Genomic DNA, 17088 nt, shown 5'->3' with positions numbered 1-17088 from the left:
GGGCTGGGATATCAGGCGTTCCACTTCATGCCTGTGCTCAGGACTGTCCATGTCACTTCTCCTTTGTCCCTAAGATGTCCAAGCAGCCTCTCTGCTTCCACAGCTGCCTGCCAGCAATCGCAATTCCATTTATGCTTCTGCTCCTTGAATTCGGGCCAGGAATCCTATGGTCTATAAAAGCATTCTTCCTTCAAAGCAGACAGGGAAAAAAAAGCGCTTGAAGGATCCTACCTTGGACGGTGACCCTGGCGCTGCAGGACACCTGCCCCAAGGCATTCTCAGCCAGACAGGTGTAGGTCCCGCGGTCCTCTGGCAGGGCATCCTGGATGTGGAGCTCAGCCATGCCAGCCTCACAGATGGAGTGAGCAAACTTGATGGGCCGCCCTGCAGAGGGAAGCACAGAAGGGACTCAGGCCAGGGAGCACCTGCTGGCGGTGGGATATACCAGACTTGACCCCGGCAGGGCAAGTGTCACGACGCTGGAGCCGGTCCAAATCCACGGAGGATGAGACTGGGCCTGCAAAGACTGGGTAGAGTCACTCTGGAAGAATCTGGCACACGGGAGGGCAATGCCAGACAGCTGGCATTTTTGGATAACCTCCATCCCACACACCTGGAAAGAATTCTGCAGGGTCTTTTGGTCCACAGCCCAGGCTCGGGCAGAGTAGACCTCGTTCAGACCGAACATGTGGCTCTCAGCTCTTTTGAGATGTCTCCAGAAAGAACGATTCCGTTTCCCATTATAGATATTGATCAGAAAGCAATGCTGTAGCCCCACCCTAATGTGGCAATCACGTTCATTTCCTCTGTGCAATAAGCCACACTTTAGCATTCAAGGGAAAGACAAACGTGGAGAAGAAAACATGAATGGTCCTACAAGAAGCCCTCTTTATATGCAGTCCTATGTGGCAACTGGTTGTAAGCAGTTAGCATCGGCGCCATCTTTAACACATGCTCCCAAACGGTATCATTCTACAACGGAACCTTTACTTCTAGGGAAATAGTCCTGTCTTCTTACTGAAGAGTCTGGCCTCTAGCAGGGATGCGTTCCTCTGCTGTACAGGGAGCAACAGTCACTTCTTTCTCTTGCCAGCCTCCATCCCCCACCCCCAGTTCTAGTTTGCACTTCATAAAATTAAGGGTGGGAGGCAGGAGAGGCAGGCAGTTTAGGGAGGAACAGCCTCCCCACAGAGCAATGTTTTCTTCTGCACATAACAACACTTCATGTCTCCAGGACAGTTTTGCAAAGAGACTGCCAAGCAAGAGGGAGGGAAGAGGACCTTTCCAATCCACTGCATTCCATGAGAGGATGACTGGGAGGGGTGGAGCGGGGGAAGGCAGGGGCCAGGAGAGCGCCATTGGAAGGACTGAATACCCTTTGTTTTTATTTTTGTAAGAGTGACCCCCTCGAACCCGAGACCACCAGCATGCTCCACCTTGACTGTCCTCAGCCTGTCTCCTCTGTCCCAACATGAGTGACAAGCACTATGAGAGCCTGTTTTTTCCTGATGCACAATTCCTGACTCCTTTCGGGCCCACAAGCAGGGGTGGTGCCCCAGAAAGAAGCTGGTGAGCACACCATGACCCAGAGTTAAGAAACTCCCAGTCTAAAGAAAAAAGAAAGAAACTCCCAGCCTAGAGGTTGGTTTGGACTCATCAGCAGCCAAGGAAGGTGAATTTAAGCACGATTGCCCTCTAGTGGGTAAAGTGTGGAAAGCCAAGATCTACCCCCATGTTCAAGACTCACTACTAATAGCAAAGAAACACAAACCATGGTCCACACCCCACCTGCAACCTGTGTGTGTGTGTGTATTAGAATACAACATATATTACTATACTTTATTATAATATATTGCATTGTTAGATATCATAGTATATAGTAATATGTATTAATTATAATGTATACTTATATATATTATATATTAATTCTTTGGGAATTTCATACAATGTACTTTGGCCATAGTCTTCCCAACTCCTCCCCCTCACTCCTACCAGATCCACTCCCACCCCTACCCACAATTTTGTGTCCTTTTTGTTTTGTTTGCATAACCCATCAAGTCAAACCTGTCCTGTTCACATATTCTTGGGTACAGAGCATGATCCCTACCAGGGGCCATACACATTCTTAAAGACAACAGACCCTCTCTCCCCCTTAAGCTACCCACTACTGATAGCTCATCGGCTAAGGGTGGGCTCACTCGCCCTTCCCGCTCCATGTGGGCTTGATCTTGTCCAGGTCTCATGCAGGCAACCAGAGCTGCTGTTAGTTCATGAATGGAGAGGTCCCGTCGTGTCCAGAGACACTGTTTCAGTCCAGCCGTCCCTCCCTTCCTTCTGTCTCTTGCAGTCTTTCTGTCCTATCTTCTGATGTGGATCCCGAGTCTTGAGACAAATGTGATATAGTTGTTCAATTTGCGGCTGAGCACTCCAAATATAGCATTTTTCTGCATGTTGACCAGTGGCGGGCTTCTGTTAACCACTGTCCACTGCACAAAAAAACTTCTCCTCACTGACCTATGTGATTCGGTTCTACACAGCTAGCAAACCAAGAACACTATTTAAGTACTTTATATATATATTTTTTAATAAAAAAGAATAAAATTTCATGACATGGGGAAATTGCATGAAATTCTTATTTTAGTGCCCACAAATCATTTCCACACTGTCTGCTGTTTTCATGTCGCAACAGTGGCGTTGAATAATTGTGGCAGAGGAGTATGTCCTGAAAACCCGGAAGGATTTACGGACTGGCTCTCTGGAGGAAATGCTCGCTGCCCCTTGTTTAGCTCAGCCCAGTCGAAATAAAACTCTCACTCGGACCCACGACTGGTCCTTATGCTCATATTAAGCTCTAGCTGAAAGAAAGAAAGCTGAAATAAAACTCTCACTCGGACCCACGACTGGTCCTTATGCTCATATTAAGCTCTAGCTGAAAGAAAGAAAGCTGGGTCCTTGCGGTCAGTCCCAGGGCCCCTTAGATCTGCCCATGGGTGAGGGGTAGGAGAGAGGGCACACTCAGTTCTCACCTATCTACCTGAGCTAACTGCCTGGAGAGAGAGTACACACCTCCTCTCACTCAGAGGTCAATTCTGGCAAAGCCCGAGAGAACGACAGTGGCGTGGAGGCGCATAGGCAATGGGTCGGGACAGTGGCACACCTGAGGGCCGTTTGGTGACAAGCGATGGACACTGCCTTTTAAGAAGGCTGTGCCGGGGCTGGAGAGATGGCTCAGAGGTTAAGAGCACCGACTGCTCTTCCAGAGGTCCTGAGTTCAATTCCCAGCAACCACGTGGTGGCTCACAACCATCTGTAATGAGACCTGGCACCCTCTTCTGTGTACATAATAAATAAATCTTTAAAAAAAAAAAAAAAAAAAAGAAGAAGAAGAAGAAGAAGGCTGTGCCATACGACGAGAGAACTGGCTAAGATTGCAAGCTCTCCATCCCCATCCTTGAAAGTCAGGTTCCCCGACAGCTCTGCTCTGCAAAGAGTCCCCTCTCAGCAGGGCCCTATGCTTTCTCCCAAGCAGCCTCTGCCCATTGCTTACGCCAAGTGTGGTGGTGCACACCTTTGATCCCTGCAGAGGCAGGTGGATCTCTGTGAGTTCGGGGCCAGGCTGTTCTGCACAGAAAGTTTCAGGACAGCCAGGTCTACATAGAGAGACCCTGTCTTGAAACCGAAACAAAAGTCAAAGAGAGCTTTACTTAATTATAGAAGTGTAATTAACAGCATAAAGAATTACAAGTTTTTAATCCTAGACCCACCTGCCACTCAATTAAAGGTCACATGCTTTGACCAAGTTCTGATGTGGGTCACTGGGTTATTCATGTGCGTGTTCATTTATTGACTCAACAAATGCTTATTGATGGTATCTTAGGAGTCTAATCATAAGAAAAGAAACTGAAATCGCATGTGTGTATCTCTGGGCGGGTGCCTCATTATCCACTTTATACATGTGAACTCAGTGAATCTCTAACAGCCACCCTGCCAGGCTGGCAGCTGGATTCCCCAAGAGCAGATGAGCTGGGTCAGCTGGTGAGCAGCAGGCCACCACCTTCTCTTTCCTGTACTTCTGAGGCACACACGGTTCAGTAAGAGAAGAGAGAACTCAAGCCAGGAGGCCGACGGGGCTGGGGCAGGGAGAACTCACCATTGAGCAGCCAAGTGATCCGGGGTACGGGGGTCCCCCTTACAGAGCACCGCAGCACCAAGTCCTGGCCCTCGACGACAACACTGTCCTTCAGGACGCTGGTGAATGAAGGGGCCGTCTGTGCCAAGTTTGACCCTGTGAAAGCAAACAACAGAAAGACCCTCTCAGGTCACAGCTCGCCCACCCAGTGATGGACCAGTTATGCCAAGCCTTGCAAGGCAGACGCACCCGTTGTCCTGGGCCCTGGGCTTCCTCAACGGCGGACTGTGCCTTGCCTACCTCCATGCTTGAGGAGGAAAGGCCTCAGACGCCTGCAGGCCACTCAGTACGACCGACTGGGGTCTTCCAGGGTCACAAAGCTCCCTGGTGCTAGGGCCCTCACACGGAGGCCTGCCTTCTCCCCTTGCAAAGCAGGTCTCTCTCATCTACTTTTGACCTTTGCTGTCCTGAGCATCCTCCCCCTCTTTCTGGGTCTGACTCTGAGTTCTAGGGTCTCTTCTTTGTACATGCCATCACCAATTACATGGTCTTATTACATAATTAAAATAAATATCTTCCTTGTAGAAACTGTATACCCAGAGTGGGGATATTTCCATTTGAAATTATTTTAATTATGCCCCCCGCCCTGCGCACGCAATTCCAGGACTGAATCACATGACAAAGACTCCTAAGTATTTTCCAAGTATGACTTGAGCCTGGTTCTAGGTCAAAGGTCAAAGGTCCAGAATGGCTGATGGCAGTGCTATACACACACACACACACACACACACACACACACACACACACACACACACACACTGTCTGCTGAACTCTCAGAGACTTGCCCGCAGAACATTCAAAGTTCAAAGCTTTCCATACGGTAGATTGGGGAACACTTTAAAATTTGAAGACCTTAATTAAGAGAAACAGGGACAGATGGTGGCTTCTGACCCAGCCCAGGCATGGTACAGCAGAATCACAGACCACTCTCCGATGCCACAGCCACACTGTCTCCTCTAGACCTTGGGGTAGAGGATGGGTGAGCAGACACACAACAGCAATGGTGTTTCTGATCAGGCCTGGCACCCAGGAAGGGGCGATTGGTCCAAGGACTGTAGAAATGCACCTTCCCTGAGTCACCGTCAGATTCCCTCCCTAGAGAGACGCTGTTCAGAGTCACTGATAAGATTACATTCCTAGCCAACTTGGGTTAGAAATATGCTATCTTTTATAAGGCATGTGACAAGTGACATCATTTTACTGCACTTCAGTATTCTCTTCTGGAAAATGGGTGTAGCTCTAATTACCTATTGAGGTGACTGGGATCATTAAATAAAATAAAGCAAGGAGAGCATCTGGCACGCGCCTAGCCTACAGAACACTTACAAAGAGCCGTTGCTACTCCCATCAAGTGGAAGCTGTGTACAGAAGCTGTGCGCAGAAGCTCTGCTTGGAGGAGGTAGAGCTTAGTGTGGACGAGTAGAGAGGCAGAGGCAGAGCTCCCAAGAAGACAGTGACCAAGAAGGAAGAAGCTCCTTTGATGGGGGAAGAGGAAAGACTCGGGGCGGGGTCATCCCTGCTGGCCAAGATCTCCATGGAGATGAAGGCATAGAAGAGATGTGTGAATAAAGGAAGCAGCCTTTCTGCAGTCAGAGGGAGGAGGAAGGAGAGGTTGGTGGCAGAGGCTAAATAACGTGCGCGGCACAGACTGTGTCTTGGTAAAGCATTTGCCGAGAATGGATGGGGGATTCGTAATCTGGAAAGGTTGCAAGATAGCGAACACCTTAAGGAGGTAAGAGAATGCAATGCACTTCTAGAAGGGGAGAAAAAAACAAAAACAAACCAAAGAACTGACCTCTGCAATCTACTCCATTAAAGCAGAGAGAATGTCATCACAGAGATCCTAGATCGAGCTTTCCAGAACTCTGGGTATGAACAAGGCTTGAGAAAACCAAAGCGCAGCCCTCCAAACTCAGCTGAATCTGGGGAAGGACAGCAGACTCTGTGGTCTTAACCTCCCCTTCCCTTCACCCCAGCTCTTGGCGGCTTTGAAAACCAGAAGCAGCCATGGAACTTGTGAAAATGAGATGTTTGGGGGCCAGGGCTCCAGAAAAACCACAGCCCCAAGAGAATCGTCACCACTGCCTGGTTCTGGCAGCTTCTTCTGCTCCACCTCCAGCGCCGTCTGCCCTGACCAGACGCAGAGCTCGGTCTGTGTGAACCACTCTATCCCCAAGGTATTTGTGAAAAAGCAATTATTTAACATCACTGCTACCGAGGCAGCAATATCAGCTAGGACTAGTATGAGTCTGACCAATAAAACTTAAAAGGAAAAACTGGGAAAATGTCCACGGCTATGAAACTCTGACGTATCCCCTGGGTGCTAGAAGGCCCCATGCAAGTACAAGGCAATGTGTACGCTCAAGGGAGACCTGAGAGGTCCTACTTTCACCTCAGGCTGGTCTGGAGGCTCTCCGCTAGCAGGGAATATTGGCTATGTTGAGTTGTAAACGTTCAGCAGTAGAATGGAAGGTTCCCTTAAATACACACAGAATCCCTCACCAACGGCTGGAAGACACACTGGTTCAAGGCATTTCCTTAATTTATTTGTATCCAACTGTTACTTCAATCACCAAGATGACTAAATGGAGATGTCACTGGACACATGGCATAGTCTGGTGCTACCGATGTCCTTCAAGGGCCCATGCATTGGGTCCTCAACTTTTGGGGATATGGTGGACACTGTTCGAGGGGTCTAGTGGGTGGAAGTTAGACCACTGAGAGGTCCTTCTGGGGGACATTGGAATTCTGGTCCTTCATCTCTTGCTTTACTCCCTGGTTTCCAGGAGCTGGGGAGCTTTCTCCATCACATGCTCCCTGGTGGCTTTGTCACCGCAGAGCCAAAAGGGGTGGAGCCAGTTGACGGTGGACTGAAACCTTAAACTGTGAGCCAAAAACTCCTTTCCTCCTTTAGGTCAATTATGTCAGGAATTTGAGCATAGAGACAGAAAGCTAACACATCCAGACTTTGCAGAATAGGAGGAGACAATTAAAAAATATCATACATTTAATAAAAGACTTATATTCCAAATATATAAAGGAACTCTTAAAACTCCACCACCACCACCACCACCACCACCACCACCACCACCACCACAACAACAACAACAACAATAACAACAAAATGACCCAATTAAAAAACGAGCTATGATTTTTTCCCCACTAGATTTCTGTAAAGAAGATATGCGAACATCTAAAAAGCACATGAAATTATATTCAATGTTAGTCATCAGAGAAATGCAAGTCAAAGTCCCAGAGAGACAATGATAGAAAAGGAAAATACGAAAGGTAAGGTGTTGGTGAGGATGTGGGGAACTGGAACACTGGCACGCTGCTGGTGGAACAGGATGGCGACACTACCGTAGAGAACAGCCTGCTGGTTCCTCGGAGGGAAACACAGCATTACCTCCTGACCCAGCCAGCAGTGCCACAGACGCTGGAAAGCACCTGTACATGATGCTCACGGAGAGCCCCACACCTAGGAGAGCTAATGGCTGCAAAGGGAGGAAGAGTCAGTTTTCTCCAGTGATGAAAGCCCCCAATAGACTTCTCAATCCTATGCGGTTCTCCTTAAACACATGCGCCTACAAGTAATGCTAACTGGACTAAGTAAGTGTGTGTTGTGTGTGTGTGTGTGTGTGTGTGTGTGTGTGTGTGTAAAACAGTAATAATTATGGAAGAATACAGAGGGAGGATGGGGCACATAGGAGGAACTGGAGTGGGAGAGGGTGGGGTGCAAATGTGTAAATGCAGTGTACTCATGTATGAAAATTTAAGAAAATTAAAGTAAAAAATGTCTGAGCAGCAGAAATACACCCAACATTCCTCTGCTGATGACTGGACAAACCCCGCAAGTTGATCCAGACAGTGGAATGTTATTCAGCTATAAAGGTGAAGAAAATGCTGGTACAAGCTACAACAAGATGAAACCTGGAAACGGTCTGCTTGGGTTTGTTGGTTGGTTGGTTTTGTTTTTTGTTTTTCAAGACAGGGTTCTCTGTGTAACAGACCAAGCTGTCCTGGATCTCGCTCTGTAGACCAGGCTGGCCTCGAACTCACAGAGATCTACCTGGCTCTGCCTCCCGAGTGCTGGGACTAAAGGTGTGCACCACCACCACCTCCTCCTTCTCCACTGCCGCCGCCGCCACCACCACCACCCAGCTGCATTCTTCGAGGACAAAGAAGCCATTCACAAAAACCCCCAACATTATATGATTCCACTGATACAAAATGTTCAGAATGGGCAAATCCACAGAGACAGAAAATAAATAATGAGTTTTGGGGCTGGGGCCATGGGAACAGCAATGTCTGATGATTCGTAGGATTTTGGAGTGATTGTCTAAATGATGGTAGTGATGGGCATACAATTCTACGAATGGGTTAAAAAAATCAGTGAATTACAAACTCCAAAGGGTGATTTTTATGTTATATGAATTATGTCTCAAAATTGCCTACCACACAAACTAACAACAATAACAACAAAATGATAGAGGGTTGGTAAGAGACAAACTCCCCCAAGATGTTAAATAAGCCAAAAAAAAAAAAATCTTGTTTTCCCTAAGATGTAGATAAATTCAGAGCAGACAAAGCCAGAGGAGAATTTAGGCTCTTCAGACATCCCATCCACCTTTGGTAGCCCTGAAGACACACATCTACCCGCTAACAAGACATGGAGCCTGGACCAGCTGATGAAGCAAGAGCTCCTAGGCTTGACAACACTACCCACAGGTACTCCATCTCCATCTCCAAAAAGAACAGATAACATTCCTTGGAAAGAAATTCACCAGCACAGTAAAATCCCGGTCAAGAGGCAAGCAAAGGAGCTGGAGAGCTGGCTTGGCAGTTAAGAGCACCGGCTGCTCTTCCAGAGGACCTGGGTTCAATCCCCAGTACCTAGGACAGATGGATGGCTCACACCTGCGTGTAACTAGCTCCAGAGGATCCTGAAACCCTCTTCTATTGAGTGATTTTCTGTGGAGATTTTAGATACACACAAAAGGAAACAGAGTCATGTAGTGAATCCCTGTGTAGCTCTCCCTCACTTCCATTTTTATCGACCAATATTGTTTGTTGATATTCTTGCCTGTGCTGCCCAAATGTAAAGTATTTTTAGGGCAAATATAAGAAATCATATCCTTTCATTAGAGAATTAGTTAAGAAGAAACCTTGGGACCATCATCACAACCTTAAGTAGCACCATGAATCAATGCCTACATTTGTCTGATCTCTCACAAAAACTTAAAAACTGTTTTAGTCAGAATTGTACAAAGCCTTCAAACTATCAATATTGGTATGATTTATACCTTTTAATCTAATCATTTTGTTCCCTCCCTCCCTCCCTCCCTCGCTCCCTCCTTCTACTTTCCTTGTAATTCATTTGTTAAAATAACCTGGCAAAGGTTGCTGGTCCTGTAGAACTCCCAACTTTGTGTATTCTACTCCTAGGGTTTTCATTTAATAGGTTTATCAGTGGTTTGACGTGGACCTAGGGCCCACAATCGCACATTATGCATTCAAAAGGGAATTTTTTTAAATTATGTAAACAGTATTCTGCCTGCATGTGTCCCTGCAGGCCAGAAGAGGGCACCAGATCTCATTACAAGTGGTTGTGAGCCACCATGTGGTTGCTGAGAATTGAACTCAGGACCTCTGGAAGAGCAGTCAGTGCTCTTAACCTCTGAGCCATTTCTCCAGCCCAGGAATTTTTGTAATTAAATTTATTTGGGGTGTGTGTGTGTGTGTGTGTGTGTGTGTGTGTGTGTGTGTGTGTGTGTGTGTGTGTCTGTCCGTGTCTCTGTGTGTGTGTGTCTGTGTGCATGTGTGCGCATGCACAGCGCACACGGCCTAGCAAGGATGTGGGAGCTGCTTCTCTCCTCCCAGTGTGCAGTATCCTGAGGATTGAACTCAGGTCATCAGCCTTGGCAACAAGGCCCTTCGCCTACCGAGTCCTCTCAGCAGGGAGAAATTGGATAGAAAAACAAATGGAAGCAGACTGACTGACTAACTTCCTTCCTCTCTCTTCTTTGGTTCTGGCGCCAGAGATCAAAACCCGGAAGTTGTGCAAGCTACAGGAACCCTCTACCGCTGAGCTGCGTGTCCAGGACAACTCATCATGGCTTCTCTGTAACAGTGGGACAGTGACCACAACAGAAACCGTCAATAAAACAGGAAGATGCCAGAATTATCCATGTCCACTCTCACAACAGTCTATGGCTACTAAAAATCATGCCTTCAAAACTATTGAACAGTACAGAAAGAGGTTTGCGTTCCGTGAGTGAATCAGGATAGAAAGCAGGATTCAAGCGAGCACAACGCTGATTTTGTTTAAAAGACATTAAATTGTTTATTTTGGAGCCAGAAGATTATATATGGCTTAAATCCTGCACAACGAACATGCATTGCTTCTATAAACAGACACCGAGTAAACATAAAAGGCGTGGCACCCCATCTTCTCGTATTTCTTCAAGCCTGTATATTTAGTGAATGCTCATTCTCTGTGGTTAGAGCTGAGTCATGGCACTATTTGGGCAGCTGAGGAACCTAAAAAAAATAGAGCTGTCAACTGGCCTTGGCATGGACTGGGGAACGTCTGTGTTGAGGTGACTCTACAATAAACATCTGAAGAATCAGGGGTGCGGGGGGTGGGAGCAGTGACTTCTCCCTTGGTCTGTCCGTGAGGATGACAGCTGCAGTCTAAGGTGCGGAGCTGTAGGAACTGAACTGCCTGAATCATGGGAGTCGGTGGGATGTACTCACGTTCCACCAGGAGGGTCCAACTGCAGGACACATGGCCAAGGATGTTGGATGCTGTACAGCTGTACCTCCCACTGTCCCTCATCCGGGTTCTCCGTAGGCAGAGGTAATGGGACGCACCGTCTTCATAAATTTCAATAACGCCTTCTCGTCTCCTCACAGGGACGCCTTCCAGGAACCAGGCCACTTCAGGCTTTGGGATCCCTGAAACTACAGGGCCATGTGTGGAACAGGTGCCCTCGGGGAGCACTGTGTGCTTCTAAGGTGGGGTGGGGAGAGACTGACAGGAGGGAAGAACTCAGGCTAGGCGGGAACTGATTTCCTACTTCCAAGCCCTGCCCCTTCTCCTGGGACCCTGCACTCAAAGCTGAGTAGATGTCCTCCTGTGAGAGTCAGGATCCTGAGGCAGGGGATGGCGGGGGGGGGGGGTGATGGGCCAATTCTCCAGGGGAGACAGGCACTGGAAAAGGAGGACAGAGAAGAAGGGGGCCTGCCGTGTGTTTGTGATGATGGGTATTGCTGAGGGGTGAGTTAGAGCATAGGACCAACGCTCTGTTTCATAAGAAGTCATGGGCAACTCCGGGGGCTTTAGAGACTGAGCACTTCCTAAAGAGAAGACCCTGGAAAGTAGCTTCCTGGGGGACCTAGTTTAAAGGGATGCATAGATACAGGAGGTGCAGGCTGATGTGTGGTGAAGGAAAGGAAGAGCCATCAAGGGGCTACATTTTGGGAACCAGCACCTGAAACAGCGCTACTCACCCTCACAGATGAACTTGACTGTCTGATCTTCAGTGACTTCTTGGCTTTGGGGCTGACTCTCAAATTTGGGGAATGTCGACTCCCTTGGGCTCTCTATGGAGATGTTCCTGGTACCCAACTTGTTCCCAATCGGGCCTCCCAGGCCACACTGTCTGGTAGGGAGTGTGGCTTTCTGAGGGGCAGCCAGACTTTTCCTCTCTTCCTCAGGAGAGAAGGCCCGGAAGCCTGGTGCTCTCGCTTCTGGCTGGACTTTGGCAGCCTGCAGGGTAATGGTGCTGGAAGTCTTCTGCAGGACTGAGGACTGCAGGGCCTTTCTGGGCGAACCCTCACACAGTTTCAGCTTGGGCTCCTGCAGGGACTTCAGGTGGCTGTGTGTGGCCCAGGCTGAGGAGACACTCCTCTGGGGACTTGAGCGGTTCTCACTTCCGGCCACAGTCTCGGGGTCCTTGGAGACTCCATTGGTCACCTCCTTCCTGATGTCTGGACTGGGGGCCTTGGTTGCTCTCACAAACGTCCTGTAGGGCAACAAGGGTCAGGAGGGGTGAGGGAAACAGGGGCAGGGTGGTCATCTGGTGACTTGCAAACGTTACTTGCCATGGTAGAGATGTCAAGTATCACCAAGCTTACAGATGAAGGCAATAGCAAAGTATTGCGCTTGCTCCGCGTCCCACGGCAGAGCTCAGGGGCCACCGATGATCTCCCCTGTCCTTTGCTTCCACCCATAGCCCTATGCATTGATACTTGTCCTTTCCCTGGGGCTCTGGAGTTCAAACCAATCATAGGCTTCCCTTGCTCACCAAGTCCCTCTCCGATCCAATTCTAAGTAGCCTCTGCAGTCAGTCTTGTAAAGACATAGACTGAGTTCTATCACTGAAGCTCAGGAAGGTTTCAGCTTTCTACTCTACTAAGGATGAAGCCGAGCATCGCAATGGCACAGAGCCCCAGCTGCCTCTTGCCGCACAAGCCACCGATCTACAGGCTACCACAGCCATGTGGGGCTTATTTGGGCCTCACGGCCCTCTTCCCAGGCTTTCCCAGCATGCTCCTTGGGACCTGTCCTCCTGAGCTTTCGTCATCTGCTACTGTCTTACTTTCCAGGCCTGAGTTCAAATGCGGACTTTTCAGAAAGGGCATTCATTCTCAACCCCAGTAATTGCAACTGGTGTCTCCCTGTCATTCCTCAGAGATGGCGGTTGTCATTTTATATGTGTGGCAGTTTAAAGCCCTCCTCTAGAGTGGATGGCCTGCTCCCCCTGTGCGCTGACATCCACTCTGTGCCTCACACCCAGAAAGGAAGGAAGCAACAATGACTGCATGCCAGAGGATGGCGTGGATTCCGGCCTGGGACGGTCTGCTTTGGAGGACACTGAGAGGATGCTGAGGCGCCAAGCCCTCCAGGAATGTTCATGCTCATTTCGGAGACTCTCATCAAACCAGACAGCAAATTACCACAGGAGGGCAAAGCAAAGCACCCACAAATAAAGCGACCCCCAATCCTCGCTTCCTACACCATGACTTGAAAATTCGGGGCCCTTCCCTGCTGTTGCTCTGTGCGGAGTATTTTAAGATGAAAAACGTAGCAATTATGAAGAGAAGACATACCTTGTGGCATTGTCCAAACCTGGAAGAGGGGCAGAAAGACGGCGGATTAGTTTATATGCCCAGCAGAGACAATGATAAGGTGACACTGTTTTCATTTATTGAAGAGCTTCCCTGCTTGGGCAAGCTTGGGGCGGGGTGAGAAATCTTTCTCACACCAGGAACATTTCCTGGGCTTCCCAACAGCTCCTGGGGCCTGAGGACACGGGAACCCTTCCCCCTCACCAAACCGAGGGAAGCATAACCAACAGACTGGTAAATCAAGGAATAAATCCTCCAACGAAAGTGCCAACCCCCAATGCTTTAGCAGTCACAACTGCAGGCACGCAAGCACGCACCCCATAAAGTCCATTTTGGGGAGATAAGTGTTTTAGAAACACACAAAAGAAGTGACATTTTATTCTCCCAGGAGGTAATACAATATATTCTTTTCTTACCAAGTCTGTCTGATGCTTTTCAAATTTTATCATGGAAAATTCCAGAATATATACTAGCTGGAAGGTGGGCATTACATGATGAGGAAAGGACATTTCACCGGTCCTGTGTGTCTCTTTCTGTCTTAGTCTGTTTGCTTGTTTGGGATATTTTCAAACAGATCCCAGCAGGGTATCATTTTGTCATTAAGTGCATTAGGAGGGAGCGGCTTTTAAATGCAAGGGAACGGAAAATAAGGGAAGGGTGGCTCAGCCTTGCTGCAGAGGCCTGCCACCATTCCTGCCCCTCAGGGACGGGCCAAGTCACATCCTTAGAGCAGGACTGGGGTTTCTTGTTTGAAATGTATCGGGTGGAACAGAAAATACCAGTGCACGTGGTACATGGAATGTGTCAGGGTGGCTCCGTGAAACCTGCTTCAGTTAAATAGATTTAAACGCACAAGTTTCTTTCTGTGGACTGCAGAAACACTTCAATCAAAATAAAGAGATGATTCATAGATAGATTGATAGATAGATAGATAGATAGATAGATAGATAGATAGATAGATAGATAGATGGATGGATGGATGGATGGATGGATGGATGGATGGATGGATGGATGGATGGATGGATGGATAGATAGATAGATAGATAGATAGATAGATAGATAGATAGATAGATAGATAGATAAGATAGATGACAGACAGACAGACAGACAGATGATAGATAGATGATAGATAGACTGATGATTGATAGATACATAGATAGATAGACAGATGATTGATAGATAGATAGATAGATAGATAGATAGATAGATAGATAGATAGATATTAGGTAGATGGATGGATGGATAGTCAGACAGACAGACAAACAGACAAAGCAAGAAGGCACAGTTTCTGAGGAAGGGGAGGACATACAAAAGGGAAAAAATCAGATGCGGAAGTGGGGAAGAAAGGAGGAGGAAGGTGGCGAGGTCCCCTCCCTTTCTGACTTCTGTGGCCAGTGCAAGCTGAGCCTGGGGGTTTGCCAGACTCCCCCACGCGCATGCTCAGGCTTCCCCAGGCTGGACTTGGGGGAGGCAAGAGAACTGTAAGCAGGCTATTCAGAGAGGTTGCAAAGGAAGAACCGACAGGAGCTGAGGATGGAAGCCAGGCAGAGGAGCTACTGTTGACAAGTCCAGGCTGGTGAGGAGGATCCTGGGTAGAAAAAGTTAAGTTGAGGGAGCATCTTGTCGGGTCTAAGAAACTCAGGACAAATGACCATGCCCTGGAGCGGTCATGTTGTCAGCTTATACACATCTGATTGGAGGGACGGAAGGGACAAGTTAGATTTCAGGCAGGAATGATGGCAGAGCACCAGCAACACCTACTCCTCCAATCGTCAGAGATAGGAGAGAGCTACCCGAGTTAGGAAGAAGGACAGAAGATCACAAAGGGGCAGGACCCACAAAGGAAGGGTCAGACAACTGACAGCATCTTCCTCCAGGCCTGGTCTGTGCCGCTAGCCCATCCCCTTTCCTTATCCTTTTCTTCTACTCTGTCTTTGAAGATGCACGGTTATGTAAGTATGCCACATATGTCTACACAAGAGACAGAAGGAATAGCTTCCTCTAGGAGGGTCCTGGCACTAGAAAAGGGTCCCACTGCATCAGCCCCCTCAGTACCTGGGATGGAGAGTTCCGCTGACATGGAGGCTTTCCCTGACCCGTTCACCACCATGCATGTGTACACGCCCATGTCATCCCGAGTGACCTCGTGGATTTCCAGGATCTGCATACCATTCTTCTCCGACATAGACACACGGGCACTTGGCTGCAACGGGACATTTTCCTGTAAGTGGCAAGAGAGGGGCTTGGTTACAGGAGTCTGCTCGCTTTTCAACCTGGTTATCCCGCCTTCCACCAGTCCTATGGAATGGACACCAGGGCTTGGGTACACAGCACCTGTTCTGTGGTCTCCGGACAGTCGTCATAGTGATGGCTAGTTTGTCAACTTGACACAAGCTGGAGCCATTTGAGAAGAGGAAACCACCTCAAGTGAGAAAACAGCCCCGTCAGACTGGCCTGTGGATAAGTCTGTGGGACATGTTCCTGATGGACAATTGGTATAGAAGGGCCCAGCCCACCACGGGCCATGCTGTCCTTAGGCAGGTGGTCCCGGTGTGTATGAAAAGCCAAACAAAGCAAGCTAGAGAGAGCAAGGCAGGGATAAGCCAGGGCTTGTGCTTCAGCTCCTGCCTCCAGGCTCCTGCTCTGACTTCTCTCAGTGACAGACAGGGATGTGGAAGCCTAAGTCAAATAAACTCTTCAAGATGCTTTTGGTCACGGTGTTTAAGCCAGCAACAGAAAAGACTAAGACAATCATTACTTGGGGCTGGAGAGATGGCTCAGAGGTTAAGAGCACAGGCTGCTCTTCCAGAGGAACTGGGTTCAATTCCCAGCAACCACATGGTGGCTCACAACCATCTGTAATGAGATCTGGTGCCCTCTTCTGGTGTGCAGCCATACATGCAGGCAGAACACTGTATACATAATAAATAAATAAATCTTTAAAAGGAAGGAAGGAAGGAAGGAAGGAAGGAAGGAAGGAAGGAAGGAAGGAAGGAAGGAAGGAAGGAAGGAAGGAAGGGGAAGGGAAGGGAAGGGAAGGGAAGGGAAGGGAAGGGAAGGGAAGGGAAGGGAAGGGAAGGGAAGGAAGGAAGGAAGGAAGGAAGGAAGGAAGGAAGGAAGGAAGGAAGGAAGGAAGGAAATCACTACTTGAGTACTCAGCCCCAAGACCTTTGCACAGGCTTGGAGCCAACGTGTGGAAGAAAACTGTCTCAAAAGACCTGTGTTTCTTGGAAGGAAGGGGTATGGAAAGGCATTCTATATTGCTCACTTCAGTTTGTCTTTGCCTTCCCCCCTTCCCCCCCTTTTTAAAATTTTTTTCCTGAGGATGAGTTTAGAAGAATCAAGAGACAGGTAAAAGGAGCCCTACCATTCATTTCAGTCAAGAGTTTTAAAAAAAAAAAAAAAAATCATCATCTATTCTCTCTCTGGCCTTGACCCCACCTGTTTCTGACCTCTTTTCATGCCCTGCTCCATGCCCATCTTTCTCCCTGCCTGGCACCACTATCTCCTCTGCCTCTCTTCACTTTGCCCAGTTCTGAACTGTTAGCAAAGCACTTCCACGTGGAGTGTCCCCTAACTTGTCAAGGCATTATTCCTATCTCAGAGGTAAGGAGGCTGGGCTCCAAGAGAGCAGGTGACTTGTCTATTCCTATCTCAAAGGTAAGGAGGCTGGGCCCCAAGAGAGCAGGTGACTTGTCTAGCATCACACGCTTCATGAACCATAGAGCTGCTGCCTGAAAACCAGCACCCCAACTCCATTTCTTCTC

At 48.4% G+C, this 17088-nt stretch overlaps 1 protein-coding gene across 4 annotated transcripts in view; it reads right to left on the bottom strand.

Moving 5' to 3' along the window:
* The window catches only part of Mylk (myosin light chain kinase), a 248341-nt gene that overhangs the window by 111557 nt on the left and 119696 nt on the right, over window positions 1-17088 (bottom strand). For all 4 annotated transcript variants that reach the window (XM_015993413.3, XM_015993411.3, XM_076548799.1 and 1 more), the window contains 6 exons: window positions 15377-15542; window positions 13304-13322; window positions 11702-12216; window positions 10946-11152; window positions 4151-4285; window positions 232-384 (listed from right to left, as the gene is read on the bottom strand). In XM_015993413.3, coding sequence (XP_015848899.2) covers window positions 232-384; window positions 4151-4285; window positions 10946-11152; window positions 11702-12216; window positions 13304-13322; window positions 15377-15542 — 1195 coding nt within the window. The remainder of the gene's footprint in view (window positions 1-231; window positions 385-4150; window positions 4286-10945; window positions 11153-11701; window positions 12217-13303; window positions 13323-15376; window positions 15543-17088) is intronic.

This window comes from Peromyscus maniculatus, chromosome 12, assembly GCF_049852395.1.
Source record: "Peromyscus maniculatus bairdii isolate BWxNUB_F1_BW_parent chromosome 12, HU_Pman_BW_mat_3.1, whole genome shotgun sequence".
Classification (NCBI taxonomy): Eukaryota; Metazoa; Chordata; class Mammalia; order Rodentia; family Cricetidae; genus Peromyscus; species Peromyscus maniculatus.
This window is presented reverse-complemented; position numbering and strand designations above follow the sequence as displayed.